The sequence below is a fragment of the Dipodomys ordii genome, unplaced genomic scaffold (genome assembly GCF_000151885.1).
Source record: "Dipodomys ordii isolate 6190 unplaced genomic scaffold, Dord_2.0 Scaffold7, whole genome shotgun sequence".
In the NCBI taxonomy this organism is placed as follows: domain Eukaryota; kingdom Metazoa; phylum Chordata; class Mammalia; order Rodentia; family Heteromyidae; genus Dipodomys; species Dipodomys ordii.
Genome location: NW_012267223.1, coordinates 17,337,138 through 17,352,968, shown reverse-complemented (window position 1 = coordinate 17,352,968; position 15,831 = coordinate 17,337,138). Strand labels below are relative to the sequence as shown.

Here is a 15,831-nt window from a genome sequence, read left to right as displayed (position 1 = left end):
CCTCCCCTATGCAACCCCCTTATGACCCGCCCTAGGCCTTGGCTTCCTTCTCCCAGCCCCCCTCCACCCACGCGAGAAGGGCCTCCCAGCACCCAGGCCCCTGTGCGCCTCCTCTCCCACCCTGCCAGGCCCTCACTTCTGGGACACCAGAAGAGCGGATTTTCTGGAAAAGCAATGACTCTTAAATTTTTCTTAAATTTTTTACTTTATGATCATAACGAGCTTTCTCTCAACTTCCTATATCCCACAATTTTCAAAACTTAATTATCTCTAAGGTCTCCCCAGTTCCCAAAGCCGAAGCCGGATCTCTCCCCCTCCCCACCTGGGTGCCCCTCCCCGCCCTTAGGTCTGGCCCAAACCCAGGCTCACCGGCTCCGCCCCCAGCCCCAGGCGGGAGTCTCATAGGTGGAGAGAAGTGGGAGAGGTCGCGGCCCCGCCTCTCCCTCCTCTTCTCACACACGGAAGCCCAGCTCCCCGAGACCAGGATGTGGGACGCCTGGGTCCCAGGCCTCGAGTTTGCCCTGCTGTTCACCCTGCTGGCCAGCCTCCAAAGAGTGAGCGCCTGGGAGGTAAGATTTGGAGGTCCTATCCTGTGGGCGGGGGCCTGCCCCAGAGCCTGGTCACCACCTTCCGGTGTTAGGATGACCACTACAGTTAGCAACTTTTCTTTTTTTGGGGGGGGCGGGGGAGAGAGGAGGGCAGGGAGGTGGAGGTGGGGACAGCAGAGGCCCTAGAAAAGGCTCTAGGAAAGCTTGGGCCCCTCCACTTCTGGGGGTACTGTCATTATGGGATCCGACCCCACCCATCACTGTCTGACACCGAGAGCTTCTTTGAATGGGGACTTTGACCCCCTTATTCATCTTGGCTGGGCCTTCCAGCTTCTTCTTCCTGTGTGGGACAGAAAGCTGGGTCTAAGTTGTCCCTGGGGTAACTTTGTATCCCAGTCCTAGTGTCCTAGGCAACAGAAGGCCCCCTGACCCCCTCCTAGGAGAGGGAGCACAGTTCCCCTGTGTGGTAAAAGTGGGCCTGGTTTTTGTGACCCAAGGTTGGGTGGCCTCGCAGAGAAAGGAGTGACCTGGAGGGAGGCCGGGTGGAGGGAGGCCCGGGCTGGCTCTGCGGCTTGGCCCCTGTTCCTCCCCACATAAGCTCTACCAGTGCTGAGGAGGGCTGTCCAGTCTTGTGATGGTAGATTCTCTTACCAGCTGGGATGGGCCCAGACACGCCTTTTCTTTTTCTTTTCTTTTTTTTTTTTTTTTAAACTTACTTCCTTGAAAGCCTGGGGAAGTCCCTCACCTACTTCTCAGAAGAGTTCATGGGGGGGTTGGCTGAACTTGGCAGGGCTCCGCTGAAGCCATCCATGGACCAGATTCATCAGAGCATGGCATTCCTTGGTCAGTGGACGACTGGTTTGGGCTAGTGCTAGGCTGAGCATCTTCTGTTGATTCCTCCCGACAGCCTCAGGGGCAGGCACAGTTAGCACCATCAGAGTTACCCTGATGTCTCTTAAAACTCAGCCCCAGACAAGATCACCTTAGTTAAAAGTGGAAGAGTAATCTGGGATAAGAGCTCCTCCCCACTGCAAACAGAAACTGGGACTAGTTTATTAAACCTGTTAATTATCCACTTCCTCTTAGGTTGGATCCTAGAGGGGAGAAGGGACAGAGTCTGGGTGAAGGATAAGGGCTGTAGCTGTGAGCCTGGAGCCCTTGGTTTGTCTTGAACTCTGTAGTCATCTCTGTGTGCTGTGTGAGTTTTTTTTGGAAGGGGGATCACCCCCTCTTTAGGCCACCCTATAGGATCCCTTCCTCCTCCTGCTCCCACCAATGGTCTGGGCTGGTGAAGAGGTACCCAAGTCCAAGCCCCAAGTGAGGAATCACCTCATTTTTTACCATCATTGAGATTAGCCCATAAAATGCTGTTTTATTTATTTATTTTTGTTGGTTGTGGGGCCTGAACTCTGGGCCTGGGCACTGTCTCTCAGCTCTTTAGCTCAAGGCTAGCGCCCACTACTTGAGCCACAGTGCCACTTCCAGCTTTTTTCTGCTTATGTGGTGCTAAGGAATTGAACCCAGGGCCTCATGCATGCAAGGCAAGCACTCTACCACTGAGCCAACTTCCCAGCCCTGTTTTAATTTTTGTTAAGTAAATGTATAAAGAAAACAGGGGAATCATGCCCAAGCTGACTTCCTATTCTGAGCTCTGGCTGTCCCAGGATGGGGTGACCAGTAGCCCCTCACAGTGTCGCTGCACTTACATACCTCTCCACAGTCCAAAAGCAGCCAGTATGAAATAAAAATCAGGTGGTTATTGAATACTCATCCAATCATTCTGCAGATATTTTGACCACTCGGTTTGGGGCAGTGGTGTAAAAATACAGAGAAGAATCCTTGCCCATGTGGAGTCTGAATTCTGCTCAGCAGACATTTAACAAGATAACATAAAATGTGTACTATGTTTGATATTGGTAAGACCTGTGGAGAAAAATCAAACACATAAGGAAGAAAGTCTCTTTGGGAGAGTTGTTGTAATTTTAAGTCAGGTGGTTGGAGAAGGAAGTGCTATCCCAGCCTTGGTGATACCTGGGAGAAGATCCTAATTAAAGGCCTGGATATAGGGGCTGGGAAGGTGGCTAAGTGGCAGAGTGCTTGCCTTGCATGCATGATGCCCTGGGTTCGATTCCTCAGCACCACATAAGCAAAAAGAAAAAAGCCGGAAGTGGCGCTGTGGCTCAAGTGGTAGAGTGCTAGACTTGAGCTGAAGAGCTGAGGAACAGTGCCCAGGCCCAGAGTTCAGGCCCCACGACCGGACCCCCCCCCAAAAAAAAGGCTTGGATATATACAGGAGACTCATGGAACCCATGAGTATATGGTTCCAAAGAGACCACTATTGAGGAAGAACTGAATGCTCAGGATGCATAGAGCTCAGTATTGTATTGTGGGTGCTAGATTGATTTCTCCCATAATGCCATCTGACTTCTGCTAAAGACATGCTACAACCTGGTGCAATGTCTCATATCTGTAATCCTAGCTACTCAGAAGACAGAGATCAGGAGGCTAGCCCAGGAAAAGCTTACAAGAACTCCATTGGAAACAATAAAAAGCTGTGTATCGGTGGAGAGTACCATCATCCCAGCTACCCAGAAAGTGTAAATAGGAAGATGGAGCTCCAAACCAGCCTGGATAGAAAGCAAGACCCTATTCAAAAAAAAAAAAAGAAAAGAAAGCAAAAGGGATTCGAGATATGGTTAAGTAGGAGAAGCCGGTCTTGAAAGGATGAGGCCCTGAGAGTAATCCCCAAAGGTGGGGGGGGGACCTCTTTTCAACAAATCTAAAATTTTTAATTTATCACTTAAATCAAGCCTTTAATTTTTACCCTGCTTTTGGGGCACCATTTGCTGTTTCCGATGGCACATTTTCACAAAATGAAGGCAGAGAAGTAACATTGTATGACAGAAACACAATTGAGCGTAATGCATGACTGACAGATCTCCACATCAACTGAACTGTGTAAACATTTTTGGTTTTGAGTTTTTTAGTATTTATCTAATATCACGGCCCTGGTGCCCTGCAGAGCCTGTGCAGAAGTGGAAGAGAGGTAGAAAGGACTTGAGTAGGGAGAAGGGGCATCTGGTCTTCTTTTTCAAAGCAAGGACTCCCTGGCAAGTTTCTGAAGGATGAATGGGGGCTTGGGCAGGAGTAAAAGAGATGATATTTAAGGAACCCCCAGAGAAGAGAGCAGAGCTGGGGATGTGGCTTAGTGGTAGAGTGCTTGCCTAGTATGCGTGAAGCCTTGGGTTCGATTCCTCAGTCCTCAGTACCATATAAACAGAAAAAAAGCTGGAAGTGGCACTGTGGCTCAAGTGGTAGAGTGCTAGCCTTAAGCAAAAAGAAGCTCAGGGACAGTGCCCAGGACCTGAGTTCAAGCCCCAGGACTGGCAAAAAAAAAGTGGGGGGAGAGCTTGCCAGGGGGCCAGTGGCTCAGGCCTGTAATCCTAGCTACTCAGGAGGCCGAGATATGAGGATTGCAGTTCAAAGACTAGGGCAGGAAAAGTCTGCAAGACTCTTATCTCTAATAAACCACCAGAAAATGGGAAGTGGCGCTGGGGCTCAAGTGGTAGAGCACTCGCCTTGAGCTGAAGAGCTGAGGGACAGCGCCCAGGCCCAGAGTTCAGGCCCTGTGACCAACAAAAAGGAGGAGGAGGAGGAAGAGATAGGGAAAGTGGAGAGGAAGGGGCTGAGGCCGCTTCTTGGGGGCCTGTACCCCAGGAAGCCACTTTAGGGAGTTGTTTGATCATCACATTTGTATGACAGCCAGGGTCTTGTCTGCAGTACCCAAGTGACAGGCAGGACAGAGCACAGCAGAGCAGGGAAAGGAAGAGGAACGTTACTAGTCCCTGGACCACAAGTGTTGCAAGTGTTGAACTGGCCTGCTGGTTAGGAAAGATGAGCTTCTAGACTTTAGATGAGCGGATGTACCGGGGAAGGCAGGAAGAGGAAGGAAGCCCCCTGGCCAGGGCTTGGGGGAGGAGGGGGAGTTCCAATCATTGACCTGGGAACAAGGCGGCAGGAGGAAGGGAAAGGCTGAGACCTGGCTGTGACTAATCTGGCCAACATCATGAGCCCTGCCTGACCTCTGCCTCTTTTTCTTCCACAGGTTGGGCCCCAGTTCAAATGCGGTGTCTTGTAAGTCTGAGATTTTTTTTGGCTGTAACTTTTGATCTGGGGTGGAGTGGGTGGGCAGATGGGTGCCCAATCATGACCCACCTGCCTTCCTAGGTGAGGGATGGATACCTTGCCCATCATCCTCACTCCCATTCCAGCCAGAAACTACACCCCCCTCCTACCAGAGAGGGAGGATCTCCCTCACCACCCACCCATGATGGGGTGTGGCAGGGCAGTAACTTAATCCCTATTTGCTCACTTCCTCCCACGGGTCCTCAGGAGCGCTGAGGGCAGACGGCATGCAATAACCCTAAAGAGCAAATCCTCAGAGGCCTGAGCACTGTGAGGAGGGGTGGAGCAGAAAATGTCCTCATCAAGTCAACACTGGCTATTCCCAAAGCCCCTTTCCCAGCCCCCGAGGGACTGATGGAGACACAGAGAATTCTGTCTTCAACTCAGCTCCTGGAGAGTTGGTATTGTCTGTTACTCCTACATCTCCTTTAGGGGTGTAACCATGGCAACACTCAAGCCCCATACCTGCCCAGTGAGCTCTGCAGATGCTCGTGGTACCCATTTTACTGATGAGGAGCATGAGGTACTGTATGGAGCAAATAACTTGGAACAAGTGCACAGGCCAGTTGTGAGATAAGCCTAGAATCCAGGTCCTAAATCTTGGCCCCAGTGCCAGAACAGGTGGCCAGAACATGGCCTGTCATGCACACACTAAGGGAGGCTTGAGCCCTGAGGGCTTGGGTGTGTTCCTGGCTGCTGTGTGCCCACAGCCTCTCCTTGCTCTTTTCTCTGCCCCAACCAGAAGGTGCCCCAGTGGATTCAGATGTTGTAGTAAAGGCTGCTGCATGGAGAACGAGTTCTTTTCCGGCCCCTTGAGGTGAGCCTCGGGTCCCCACCTCCCAGCACAGTCCCTGGTCCATCCAGGACAGGGTGAACATCCTGATCGGGTTGGGGACGGATGTGGGAGGGGAGCACAACAGGGAAGTGGGGGGCTGGGCACTCAGATGTTGACTGTCTCCCATGCTAGGATCTTCATCATCATCTTCCTGGTCATCCTGCCCCTTCTATGCATCTGTGGCCTGGCTAAGCGCTTCTGTCGCAAGTGCAGAGAGCCAGAGCTGGATTCCGCCATGCATCCCCCAGATCCTCCCTCCATTGCTCCCCCAGAGAGGGTCTGGGTCTCCACCAATGAGCCTCCACCACCCTACAGCGAGGTGGGTCTCTCATGGCTGGCTGTCCCTTCTTATTATTCTCCAGATTATTGAAGTGGTTAAAACAGGAGAGGCTCTGTTACCCTAATCCCTCAGCTCTGGGTTGGAGATGGCCCATCATGCAATGCATCACCCCCTCATCTGGGCTGTGGCCACCCCTGGGTGGTCAGGGGCTATGGGATGATGCAGGACCCCAGGGGTCTAGGACTGAACAAAAACAATGCCTTCTTTTCCCTGCAGGTTATTCTGAAACCTACCATGGGCCTACCTCCTATGGAGCCCCCGCCTCCCTACAGCCTAACACTTGAAGAAGAAGAGGAGGCCAACCTGCAGAGGGGTATTGACAACCCTGCCTTCTGACCTCCCGTATTTCTGGTGCCTTCTAGAGCAAGCCAGAGACTTCTGGGACTCCCAGGATGTCCCCGCCCACCCATCCTGTCACAACTCTGGTCCTTCAGGAATTTAACTTACTGCTTTTCTGCCCCTGTTCCCTACCAGCTGCCTCTTGTCTTGAGAGCTGGTATCTGCTCCTACCTCAAGTCAGAGGCTGCCGTCAGGAACAGGCCAGTAGGCTGGAGGCACTGGCAGTGGAATGAGCTCTTCTGCCAGCAGAGCGCATCTTGACTGGACAGCTGCTCTGATGTATTACAGAGGCGAGGCGCTTCTGTACCCCTGGGACACTGGACTGCATGAGCTCTGAGCCACCTCCCCACTCTGTGAACTGAGAAGACCCTGTTGCACACACTCCAAACACATGCCCTCACTAAAGTGTTGCTGATGGGCTGAGTTGCCCTCTGGCTGGGAGGAGGTAGCAGCAGGTGAGCTCAGGCACCACTGGGGGGGGGGGGGGGGTGTAATTGAGCCCAAATCCCACTTGTGGTAATGAGCCATCAGCTGGGAGGACAACTTATCCCATCTGTAGCACATGGTGGGAATGCTTTGTCCTTCAGCTCCTGGGGCTGGAAATGGGCTCCAGTGATACAAGGGTCCTCCTCCCTCCCAGGTCCTCACTCTGCTCTTCCTCAGACACAGAACTCAGTCCACGTGTGACTGTTTCTCTGTGTGGGGGAAACAGAGGGACAGCAGGAAACAGCCTGCTGGGAGAAGGTGGGGCTGGACGTGACACGGGACTGGACAGGGCACCCAGGCATGTGTGGAGTGGGACCTCCTGTGTTCTTGATCAGCCTTAGTCTGGAATCCCCTGGAGAGGACAACTGGTGACAGATCTGACCCAGCTCCTCGGGCCTGCCTAGATTCTGGGCACTGCTGCTCAGCCCCACTGGCAGGGGACTATAACCAGGGAGGCTGGCCTGTACCATGCAGTGAGGTGACCCTCTTACCAGTGTATCTGGGTTCATGCAGGACCACTAGGCACAATCACCTGATCCTTGCCTCAGGCAGGTGGCAGAGCTGGGCTGGGGAGATGGCCCAGCTATCCTCAAAGATGCCAGAATGGAACTTCTAGGGAAACAAGAAACCCAGTGGAAGAGCAGTGATTGCTGATGGTACCCGAGGTGGCCGATGGGGACTGGTTGGGGTGTCAGTGTGGGTGACCAATGAGAAGATAGGCTGGTGTTGCCTTCATTGCTAAGTGGCCTATCTGGGGAGGTTGAGTGTTGGAGACCTGGAGGAGAAGGCCCATCCCTGGACTGGATATCATGTGCCACCTTCCTGTCATCACAAATGACAGCTTGACGGACAGGAGCTATCATCCTGATGCCCAGTGTGGCAGGGACCGAGTAACAGGAATGACTACTTGTATGTCTCTCCTGTCCACTGCTGGTGGGAAGGGAAGAGATGTGATGAGGCACTCTGTTCATGCTGCTGATGTTTACAAAGCTATGCACATACACCTGGCCTGGACATCCAGGAACACATCGATTGGATGCACGTAACCTGGCAATCAAATCTGAGCAGCACCAGACGCTGACAACTCACTCAGGAGGCTGAGAGCTAAGGATCGAGGTTCAAAGCCAGTCCAGGCAAAGTCCCTGTGAGATTCGTCTCCAATTAACTCCTCAAAAACTGGAAGTGGTGCTGTGGCTCAGTGGTAGAGTGCTAGTCTTGAGCAAAAGAGCTCAGGGACAGTGCCCAGGCCCTGAGTTCAAGCCCCATAACCAACAAAAAGAAAAGAAAAGGAAAAAAAAAAAGAAAAGAAATCTGAGCAGCATCTACCTCCAAATTCTGTGCTCAGGGCATTGAAATCAACACCCATTGATGGACAAATGGACAAGATCCTATCCAAATAAGCCATGTGCACTCGAACAAGTGGACCCAGGTACCAGTGACTCACACCTGTGATACTAACTATGCAGAGGTTGAGATCTGAGGATTGCCGCTCAAAGCCAGCCCAGGCAGGAAGGTCCATAAGACTCTTATCTTCAGTTAACTACCAGAAGTAGCTAGAAGTGAATCTGTGGCTCAAGTGGTAAACACTCACTTTGAGCACAAAAGCGCAGGGACAGCACTGAGGCCCTGAGTTCAAGCCCCAAGCCCGGCACACACACACACACACACACACACAGTGGTTCTGTAGCACCCACCTGGACTGTGTTATCATTTATTGTTCAAAACAAAAAGGTGAATGGCAAAACCGCAGCCTCAATTTGTGTGTGAATGTTTTCTTCTTGCAAATACCTAAGGTAAGATCTAGAAGGCTAGGAGCCACTGCAAGGCATGCACGATTCACTACCATGGGTGTTGGCCCCAGAGAGACAGGGACCAGGGATCCAATAGCAAGAGGACTTTGGGTTTTATATGCTTTGGTGTTTGTGCCTAGCACTTTTGTAGGCTGAAGCTGGAATTGCCAATTCCAGGCTATTCTGGGCTATATGGTGAGACCCTGACCCTTTCCTCAAAGAGAAAATGGTCTTGTTCATGTTTTTTGTTTTGTATTTTACAATGTGCAAGTTTTGCTTTTGTAAATTTAAGAGCTATGCTGACTGGGATTTGTTTATTGAAGACTTGCCATGTGAACTTTGATCAGCGGCAATTTATATATTTTCAGCTCTGCAGTGGAGAAAGAGGCTAGAAGGACTCAGACATGAGCCACACCCATGGCCCATATGTGACCCAGGGGACAGACAAATGATGGGTGCAGGAAAGCCTGGACACCTGCCAGACCCATCAGGAGCTGAAGCCCACATGCCATGCCTAGGTAGAACTTGTCTGGTGCTGGGCATTGACTGGATGAGAAAAGCTGAGGCCTGGCTAGTTGGGTGGATGGATGAGCAGTTCACCAGTAAGTTGAGTGCTGTCAAAATAGATTGCTGGAAACTATGAAAACAGAACAGTAAAACCTGTTGAAATTGTTTTTAGCTGTTGCTGCTGCTTCAAAGAAGGAAGGCATGATAACAACAATTAAGAATCTTAGCGGGGCACCCTGTGGTTCATGCCTGTAATCCTAGATACTTAGGAGGCTGAGATCTGAGGATCGAGGCAGGAAAGTCCGTGAGATGTTTATCGCCAATTAACCACCAGAGAACTGGCAGTGGCACCGTGGCTCAAGTGGTGGAGCGCTCTGAGCTGAACAGCTCAGAGACAGCGTCCAAGCCCAGAGTTCAAGCCTGATGACTAACCAAAAAAAAAAGAAAAAAACAATCTTGCCCAAGCCAGGCGAGGGTGGCTTCCACCTATAATCCTATCTACTCAGAACACTGAGATCTCAGGATTTGGGTTTGGAGCCAGTCCAGGTGGGAAAGTCCATGAGACTCTTATCTCTAATTAGTCAGCAAGAAGCTGAAAGTGGGGGTGTGGCTCAAGTGGTAAAGTGCCAGCAACGAGTAAAAAAGCTAAGGGAGAGTGTCCAGGATCTACCTTCAAGCCCCAGTACTAGCACAAAAAGCAAAAATGTATCCAATCCACCTGCTGCCCAGACCCTGCGCTGCCTCCTCCCAGCACGTTACAGAGCCGTCACCTCTGTCCACTCTCCAGCTGGACTCTGGGTCCCAGACTCAGGCCTAGCTGTGTGGCCTTTCTCTTCCTGAAAGTCTAACTTCCATCTATAACATACAGATGATGCCCACCCTGATGTTGCCCGCTGTGTTGCCTGCTGCTTTATCTCCTCCCTTCCATCGGAATTCTTGCTGCTATCATTTGCCTTTTGACCCCTCCTTAGATGACATGGTTCCTATCCAGATCAGCAGTGACCTAAATTCTGCTGAAGCCAAAGGTCCAGTCCCTGGCCTCGCTTCCCATCGGCCTCTGACACACTTGGCCACTACCACGTCTTGAAAATCATCCTTTGCCAGTTTTATTCCCACACACTGGCTAATCCCTCTCGGGCACCTTAATCTTTCTTCCTCCTCCTATGGGCTGATCACCTTCATCTCTATATTCTCCCACTGTGGCTGTCATTCCAACTACACAGACTGTCTTTAACTCCAGCCAAAATTTTGCCCTTGAACTCCAGGCTTCTGTTCTCCACTATCCAGCACCTCCCCTGGGGAATGTCTCATGGCCAAGGTGGGCACTGATCCCCCCGCCATGCCACCCTCCCCACCCCTCCACCCCACCCCCATCTAGTCCTTTCCTAGGTATCCTGTCACAGCAGGACAGACCATCAGTCATCCAGCTGCTCGGGACAAAAACTAAGGGGTAACCAGGTGCTGGTGGCTCTCGCCTGTAATCCTAGCTGCTCAGGAGGCTGAGATCTGAAGATCAAGATTCAAAGTCAGTGCAGGCAGAGATTCTTCTCTCCAATTAACCACCTGTTAATTGTGGAGCTGTGGTTCAAGTGGTAGAACACCAGCCTTCAGCAGAAAAGCTCAGGGACAGTATCCTGAGTTCAACCACCAGGTCCTGGGGGTGGGGGGAGGGGAGCCAAGAGACAGTTATCAGGCCTTGGGTTCAATTCTCAGGAACAGACTGCACACACAGCCACACACACACCCCTAAGGTGTGACTGTATTCCAATTTGTCTTTCCCCTGTCCCCTCACCCTGCCCAGTAGTCTCACCTCCAAAACAAGCACAAAACAAACAAAAAACAGCCCCCTTCTCACCATTTCCGCTGCCATAGCTAGCACCAAGCCTTCCCAGTGCCTCCCAGCTAGCTACAGTGCTGCCCCCTGCAGTTCATCATGCACACCACATGCTGCAAAAAAGGAAAATGAAAAACCTAGACATTTGCTCCTTGCTTAAGATCCTCCAGGGCTTGCTCATGGCTCTGGAAACAAACAGCAAACCCCTGCTCTAGTCTGTAAGACCTGGAAGTGTGACCCCTGTTTTCCCTTCCTATGTCTTCATTCCCACTGCAGCCCAGCCACAGGTCTTAGCCTGGCTCACGATGTTTGATGACTTTTCTGCTTGAAATCATTCCCTATAATATATACATGGGGTCTCTGGGTGTCCAATTCAGCTGTCATTTCCTCCAAGTCCTTCCTGTCAAGTCCTCCCTAACCACCATACTGTGTCCTGTTTTACGCTACTTGCAGCATCAGGCCACATTGAAATCACATCATTTGCTAATGTGCATACGTTTTCAGGGTCTGCCTTCCCTCTCCGGACACAAATTCTCCTGGGAACAGGCACTTACTATTGCTACCATGCCACGTCCAGAGGCTGCATGCCCAGCTCAAGATACCAGTGCCTTGGCAGCTGACCAGTCAAGCCCAAATGATCCTGCAGGAGAAATGACCAGGAATGAGCTCTAGGCTCTACCCCAACCCTAGTGCCATGTCTGATGTTCAGCCCAAAGGGAGGTGCTATGGGCTTCCTTCTTTTATCCCTCCTCCCTCCCATGTCCTTTGGTGGTGGTGGTAGTAGTCGTAGGGCCTGAACTCTGGGCCTGGGCGCCATCCCTCAGCTCTTCAGCTTAAGGTTAGCACTGTATCACTTAAGCCACAGCACCATTTCCAGCTTTTTCTGCTTATGTGGTGCTGAAGATTCGAACCCAGGGCCTCGTGCATGCAAGGCCAGCACTCTACCACTGAGCCACCTTCCAGCCCCTCTGTGTCCTTTTTTGATCATGAATTCACTACTGTCCCAGCAGGTACAGGAGGCACCGCAAAAAGATGCTGTTCTCATCCTCAGGGAAATTATAACGCAGCACAGAGTGGCTGAGCATAGCAGGAGGGGGCTGCTGCAGGAAGGTGGCTCAATGTAGCCTCTCTGTGGAGATGACATGGAACTAATTCCAGAAAACTAATACCAAAAAACAAAAACAAAAGCAAAAAGAGCTGGGCATTGGTGGCTCATGCCTGTAATCCTAGCTACTCAGGAGGCTGAGATCTGAGGATCATGGTTCAAAGCCAGCTCAGGAAGGAAAGTCTGTGAGACTCTTATCTCCAAGCAACCACCAGAAAAACTGGAAATGGCACTGAGGTTCAAGTGATAGAGCACTAGAAGAGCTGAAGAGCTGAGGGATAGCGCCCAGGCCGAGTTCAAGCCCCGTGACGGGCCAAAAACCAAACAAAAACAAAATAGAACAAAAACATGGCAAAGAGGCTTCAGTAGAGCAGCTAACATGGGCAAAGACCCTGAGGAAGAGAGTGGGTTGATTGTTCAAAATCTCCAAGATACCCAGCAGAAAGAGTAACAAGCAACCTCAGGCCTGGGTGGCTTGAACAGCAGGTGTCTAGTCTCTTGCCGTTCTGGAGGCCAGAGGTCTGAAATCAAGGAGCTGACAGTTTAATGGTAGTTGGCCAATATGTGACTCAACATTTGCTTGAGTTTCCTACAGTGTTTGTTTCCACAGCAGGAAGGATATCAAGAACTTTGGAGTCTCAAGAAGACAGTTTTGTGTTGGCAACCCACAGTAGCAGAATTCTCATTGGCAATTCCAGTCTGAACTTATATTACCCCTGCTCATGTGGTTGCCGAATGTCCAGACCTCCAGACTTTTCTTTCTTTTTTTTTTTTTTGATTTTGTCGGCCGTGGGGCTTGAACTCTGGGCCTGGGCGCTGTCCCTCAGCTCTTCAGCTCAAGGAGAGCGCTCTACCACTTGAGCTACAGCGCCACTTCCGGTTTTCTGGTGGTTTATTGGAGATAGGAGTCTCACGGTCTCTCCTGCCCAGGCTGGCTTTGAACCTTGATCCTCAGATCTCAGCCTCCTGAGTAGCTAGGATTACAGGCGTGAGCCACCAGCGCCCGACCAGACTTTTCTTTCTTTTGGTCCGGTCATGGGGCCTGAACTCTGGGCCTGGGCACTGTCCCTCAGCTCTTCAGCTCAAGGCTAGCACTCTACCACTTGAGCCACAGCGCCACTTCCAGCTTTTTCTGCTTATGTGGTGCTGAGGAATCGAACCCAGGGCCTCATGCATGCAAGGAAAGTGCTCTACCACTGAGCCACCTTCCTAGCCCCAGACTTTTCTTCTTGGGGTGTTTCCCTATCTCTTGTCTGATGATGGTGTGATTAAGGACAGTCGTGGTATGACTCATCTCTGGCCACAAGTGACGGATCAGAAGTGGGGATGGATCCAATCTGGGCCATGAAAACTTTGCACAAGCTCTTTTTACCTTTGCAGCTCAGGGAGTTTGGCCAATCTTTAGGTTGCTCGGGTTGTAAAGTTGTCAGGCAGAAAATCTAGAGTCTACTAGATCAACTCACTTGACCAACAAAGGAAGCCATGAACTCCTCCAAGGTTAGGTCAATGACTGATTAGGCCAGACTTGAACTGCAAGTTTCCTGTGTGGGTCTCATGTTTCTGCATCGTTACCACTGCTCTTGTGCCACGTGACATCTCCAAAGCTTGTGGGAGATTTTCCAAAGTCCTCGGCTGGAGGGAAGTGGAACTGTGCCTCCTCCTAGCTGCAGAACAAAAGGGAGTGAACAAAAATAGAGGAGCGTGGACACGGAACTGAAGACCTGGGACTTGGCGGGAGTTCCTGCAGGAAATTGAGGATGGAGGAACAAAGTCTGCCTATGAGAGGGAAGAAACAGCGGGCTGCACTCCATCGGTGGCTGAGCTGTCACACAGGAAGCGCGATCAGAGGAGGTCTTCACCTTGCTGCAAAACTCTCATGCAAGAGCCAACTGAGCCAACAACTACCCTCTGAACTGAGGCTAAAAAGAGATCAGAGAGCTGCTCAGGTGTCCGCTACCTGTAGATCCCCAAGCCTTCCAGCCCTCTGAGGTCATCCTTACCTTTCATATAAAATAAGCTGGCTTGCAAGAGAAACCAGGTGGCCTGTCTTGCACAGTGTGTACCTCCCTTAACTCCTTAGCTGCAATCTTCTGTCCTCTCCCCAAACACTGGACACTGCCCTCCCTCCAGCCTCCCCTCCCCCCCCCAAGCTCAACTGACCAGGTTGCTATGTGTATCTGACATTTTCTAAAGGTGTGTGTGTGTGTGTGTGTGTGTGCGCGCGCGCGCGCGCATACACGTGCCAGTACTGGGAGTGGAACTCAGGGACTGGGGGTTGTCCTTGAACTTTTTTTTTTTTTGACAGTCATGGGTCCTGAACTCTGGGCCTGGGCACTGTCCCTCAGCTCTTCAGCTCAAGGCTAGCGCTCTACCACTTGAGCCACAGCACCACTTCCAGCCTTTTCTGCTTATGTGGTGCTGAGGAATCGAATCCAGGGCCTTATGCACGCAAGGCAAGCACTCTACCACTGAGCCACCTTCCCAGCCCCTGTCCCTGAACTTTTTTTGCTCAAGGCTGTCATTTGACCACTTGAGCCACAGCTCTATTTCCAGCTTTTTGATTAAAGATAAGAACCTCATGGAGTTTTCTGCCCAGGTTGGCTTTGCTTTTTTTGGTTTGGGGGGTTTGGGGATTTTTGTTTTGGTTTTTATTGTTTGTTTCGTTGATTTTTTTTGTTTTTTTTTTTTGTGGTCACTTGTGGGGATTGAACTCTGGGCCTAGATGCTGTCCCTGAGTTCTTCAGCTCAAGGCAAGTGCTCTACACTTGAACCACGACACCACTTCTGGTTTTTTGGTGGTTCATTGGAGATAAGAGTCTTACGGGACTTTCCTGTCCAGGCTGGCTTTGAACCATGATCCTCAGATCTCAGCCTCCTGAGTAGCTAAGAAGATTACAGGCATGAGCCATTGGCATCCAGACCAGGTTGGTTTTGAATCACAATCTTCCTATCTCAGCTTCCTGAGTAGCTAGATTTCAGGTGTGAAGCACCAGCCCCCAGCTCTAAAGGTTTTTGATAGTGGAGAAGGGTAAGATGGGCCTCCAGGGGTTTCCAGGAGTTGGGGTCCTCTTGGCTGGATGACAATGGGGATCACACTGCCTTACACCACACTGCTATAAACAGAAGACACACCAGTCTGGACTGAAAATAGCAAGAAGATGGTGTCTGTAATCAAACCTGAATGTCTACAAAACCTTGCGTGTCCGTTCTGATGACCTGGCTGGCCACAGGCAGGTTTGCAACACTTTGAAGAACCATGCTGGGGTTTCAGGAATAGTGGCTGAGGGATGCGTGGCTTCTAGCTGCTGTGGACTTGTCAGGGGTTCCCCAGGATGAGCAGAGTCCCACGGCTTCTACCCCAGTACTCAAAGAACCCAAGCAGCCACAGTCGCTGACATCTCCCAGTTCATGGTTCTCCAACATGCCCTCAGCCTTCCACAACCCATGACCTTTCAAGAAGGCAGCAGGGTCAGCCTTGTCCCCATTTTCTGTCAAGCTGCCCTGAGAACCACACCTCAGAGCACCACTCTGACCTGTGCTCACCACCCTGGAGCCTTACTTCTCCCTTAAATGGGTTCCTGCCCTGAGTGCAGCTGGTTTCTCTTCCTGTCTTGCATGTCCCAGTCCAGCCTGCAGCCCGCTTGGAAAAGCAGGTTAACTCCTAACCCAGGGACCTGCCTACCAAGCACCAGGCCCTGCGTTCAAACCCCTAGTATCAGCCCTCTCCACAAATGTTAATCTGAATGGGTTCAGTTTGTCTTGTAACCTTCAGGTTCTCCTGCCTAGCTACTTGTAAAACATTTACAAATAGCTAAGCAGGAGGATGTCAAATTCAGGCCAACCTGAGCAACTCAGCAAGACC

At 51.1% G+C, this 15,831-nt stretch overlaps 1 protein-coding gene across 1 annotated transcript; it reads left to right on the top strand.

Moving 5' to 3' along the window:
• Window positions 1-480: 480 nt before the first annotated feature.
• Tmem92 (transmembrane protein 92) lies at window positions 481-7,858 on the top strand. Its single transcript, XM_013037748.1, has 5 exons — window positions 481-569; window positions 4,654-4,682; window positions 5,476-5,550; window positions 5,701-5,887; window positions 6,125-7,858. Exons 1-5 carry the CDS (start codon window positions 486-488, stop codon window positions 6,242-6,244), a joined length of 495 nt encoding a protein of 164 aa, XP_012893202.1. The 5' UTR covers window positions 481-485; the 3' UTR covers window positions 6,245-7,858.
• Window positions 7,859-15,831: the final 7,973 nt, after the last annotated feature.

Coding starts and splice junctions, on each gene's coding strand:
- Tmem92 (XM_013037748.1), top strand. CDS start 486: ATGTGGGACGCCTGGGTCCCAGGCCTCGAGTTTGCCCTGCTGTTCACC. Junction 570..4,653: donor AAAGAGTGAGCGCCTGGGAG/GTAAGATTTGGA, acceptor TTTCTTCCACAG/GTTGGGCCCCAGTTCAAATG. Junction 4,683..5,475: donor CAGTTCAAATGCGGTGTCTT/GTAAGTCTGAGA, acceptor TGCCCCAACCAG/AAGGTGCCCCAGTGGATTCA.